At 61.7% G+C, this 1,952-nt stretch overlaps 1 protein-coding gene across 1 annotated transcript in view; it reads right to left on the bottom strand.

Annotated features, from left to right (window-relative positions):
- Window positions 1-479: 479 nt before the first annotated feature.
- Window positions 480-1,952, bottom strand: part of LOC105525037 (cationic amino acid transporter 4) — a 2,899-nt gene continuing 1,426 nt past the window's right edge. The window contains exons 2-4 of the mRNA XM_011960551.1: window positions 1,476-1,952; window positions 1,101-1,209; window positions 480-995 (exon numbers count right to left, since the gene is read on the bottom strand). Of these exons, the coding sequence (XP_011815941.1) occupies window positions 820-995; window positions 1,101-1,209; window positions 1,476-1,952 (762 nt within the window). The 3' untranslated portion in view covers window positions 480-819. The remainder of the gene's footprint in view (window positions 996-1,100; window positions 1,210-1,475) is intronic.

The raw sequence follows: 1,952 nt of genomic DNA, 5'->3' as shown, positions 1-1,952 counted from the left end.
TCACAGCCCTTGAAGAGTGGACAAAGACAGCAAGAGAGCCTCAGCCCGGGCCTGAGCTCAGAAGCAGCTGCCGCCTCAGTCTGCACACAGGCGTGCACCCCGGGGTAGTGCCTGCAGGGACGTGTGTGTCCCTGTGGGTGTGCCTGTGCCGGGCAGGCCTCAGGCGCATGCCATCCTCTGAACCCTGCTGCCCTGTCTAGGAAGCCTCCTTGGGGCCCCAGCTCTGCTCCCTGGATCTGCCACCTAGCAGATGTGGGGAGCCTGACCCCAGGCCTGTCATGGAACCCTCCTTGCCTGGTGTGTGTGACTCCCCTCTTAGCTGGGCACCTGGATCCAGGCCCCACTGTGTCACTGACTCAGGGTGGTCCCAGGACTGGCACCTACTCTTTGGAGAGCCCCAGCATCTTTGATGTGAATTGGAGACAATTGCCTGGTTCCATGGGGCAGGTGAAGACTCGGTGCCATAAAGAATGCCACAGTGGATATGCCAGCAGGCCACATGGCTGGCCAAGCAATTATTATTATGGATCCCTTGGGCTGTGGGCCTTCCCGTCCACCCCACCACACCTGCCCAGGTAGCTGGAGCTGATCATAAACAAGAAGGCTCTGGGCAGAGTCCGCGGCACCAGCATCGGCCAAGGCCCACTCCTGAAGACCTGAAGCTCAGCTCCTGGACAAAGTCCTAAGGTCCTGAGGACGCCCCAGCCTGCGCAGGCCTGCAAACCCAGGCCGCCCACAACAGAAGGGGCTCCCAGCTTGTCCAGCCTCTCTGGCCTCCCAAGCAGGTGTGGGAGAGCGGGGCAAGTGTGGGCTGACCAGCTACTCCATATGGCCGGGGTCCTGTGCTGGCGCCTGGCTAGGGGGCTGCACAGCCTGCACTGTCTCCTCCAGGCTGCCCCTGGGGAATACCACGTAGTGCGTGGAGTTTGGCCCTGGCAGCTCCCGCTGGTTCTCCTTGCTGTGCCGGATACCGTAGCCAAAATACACTGCGAGTCCTAGACAGGGCAGGAGGCAGGGCATGAGCCTGAGGTACAGATTTCAGCCCTTCCTGTCCTCTTTGCCCTCCTCCTGAACCCGGTCCCAGCCTGGCGCCCACTCACCCATCAGCAGCCAGATGGAGAAGCGCACCCAGGTCAGATAGCTCAGCTTCAGCATGAGGCAGATGTTAAGGAGGATGCTCAGGGCTGGAATCAGGGGAACCATGGGGATCTGGGGAGGCAGGGGCAGGGCAGGGCTGGACCGGGTTGCAGGAAAGATCTGCCAGCCCAGGGCCCACTTTCTCGGGAATCCATACAGCCTTTCTCCCTCTCAGGAGGTTGTGGAGACATGTGCTCACTCACCAAGCATAAAGGGGTGCGGGATGGGTATGCCGTCCTCCCCAGCCCTGTGAGTCTTGTTCATTCTGGGATGGCCATGGGGGAAGGGGAGGCAGCTGCCTGGGCAGAGCACGAGTGGGTGCTGGCTGGGGGAGGTACCTGAAACAAGTCTTCCCGATACTGTTGCTGGTGAGCCCCCAGGACGAGGAGGCTGAGCAGAAACACGACACTGGTGAGCAGGAGCAGCAGGATGTAACCCCAGTGTGGGAGGTGCAGGGTCGAGTTCCCAAAGACGAGCACGCAGGCTATGGTGATGGCTGAGGCCAACATAACGCCAAGCGCCCAAGTCACCACTGCTCCAGGGCTGTACCCATCCAAGAAGCCCAGGTAGGGCTTCAGGGCTGGCTGCAGCTCCCCCGGCTCAGGGAGGGAGGCGTGCGTAGTGCCCACTAGCTGTAGGTGGTCTGAGAAGGAGCTATGCTGCTTGGTCAGGGGGCCAGGGCTGGCTGGGCCTGGGGAGCTGGGCGGGGAAGACTTCTGGAAGCGCAGCACAATGATGCTGGTGGCCACGAAGGTGTAGGCCAGGAGTGTGCCAAGGGACAGGAACTGAACCAGCGACTCCAGGTCCAGCAGCAG

This window comes from Colobus angolensis, unplaced genomic scaffold (genome assembly GCF_000951035.1).
Source record: "Colobus angolensis palliatus isolate OR3802 unplaced genomic scaffold, Cang.pa_1.0 Scaffold5144, whole genome shotgun sequence".
NCBI lineage: Eukaryota > Metazoa > Chordata > Mammalia > Primates > Cercopithecidae > Colobus > Colobus angolensis.
Note: the sequence above shows the minus strand (reverse complement) of the source record. Positions and strands in the feature narration are given on the sequence as shown.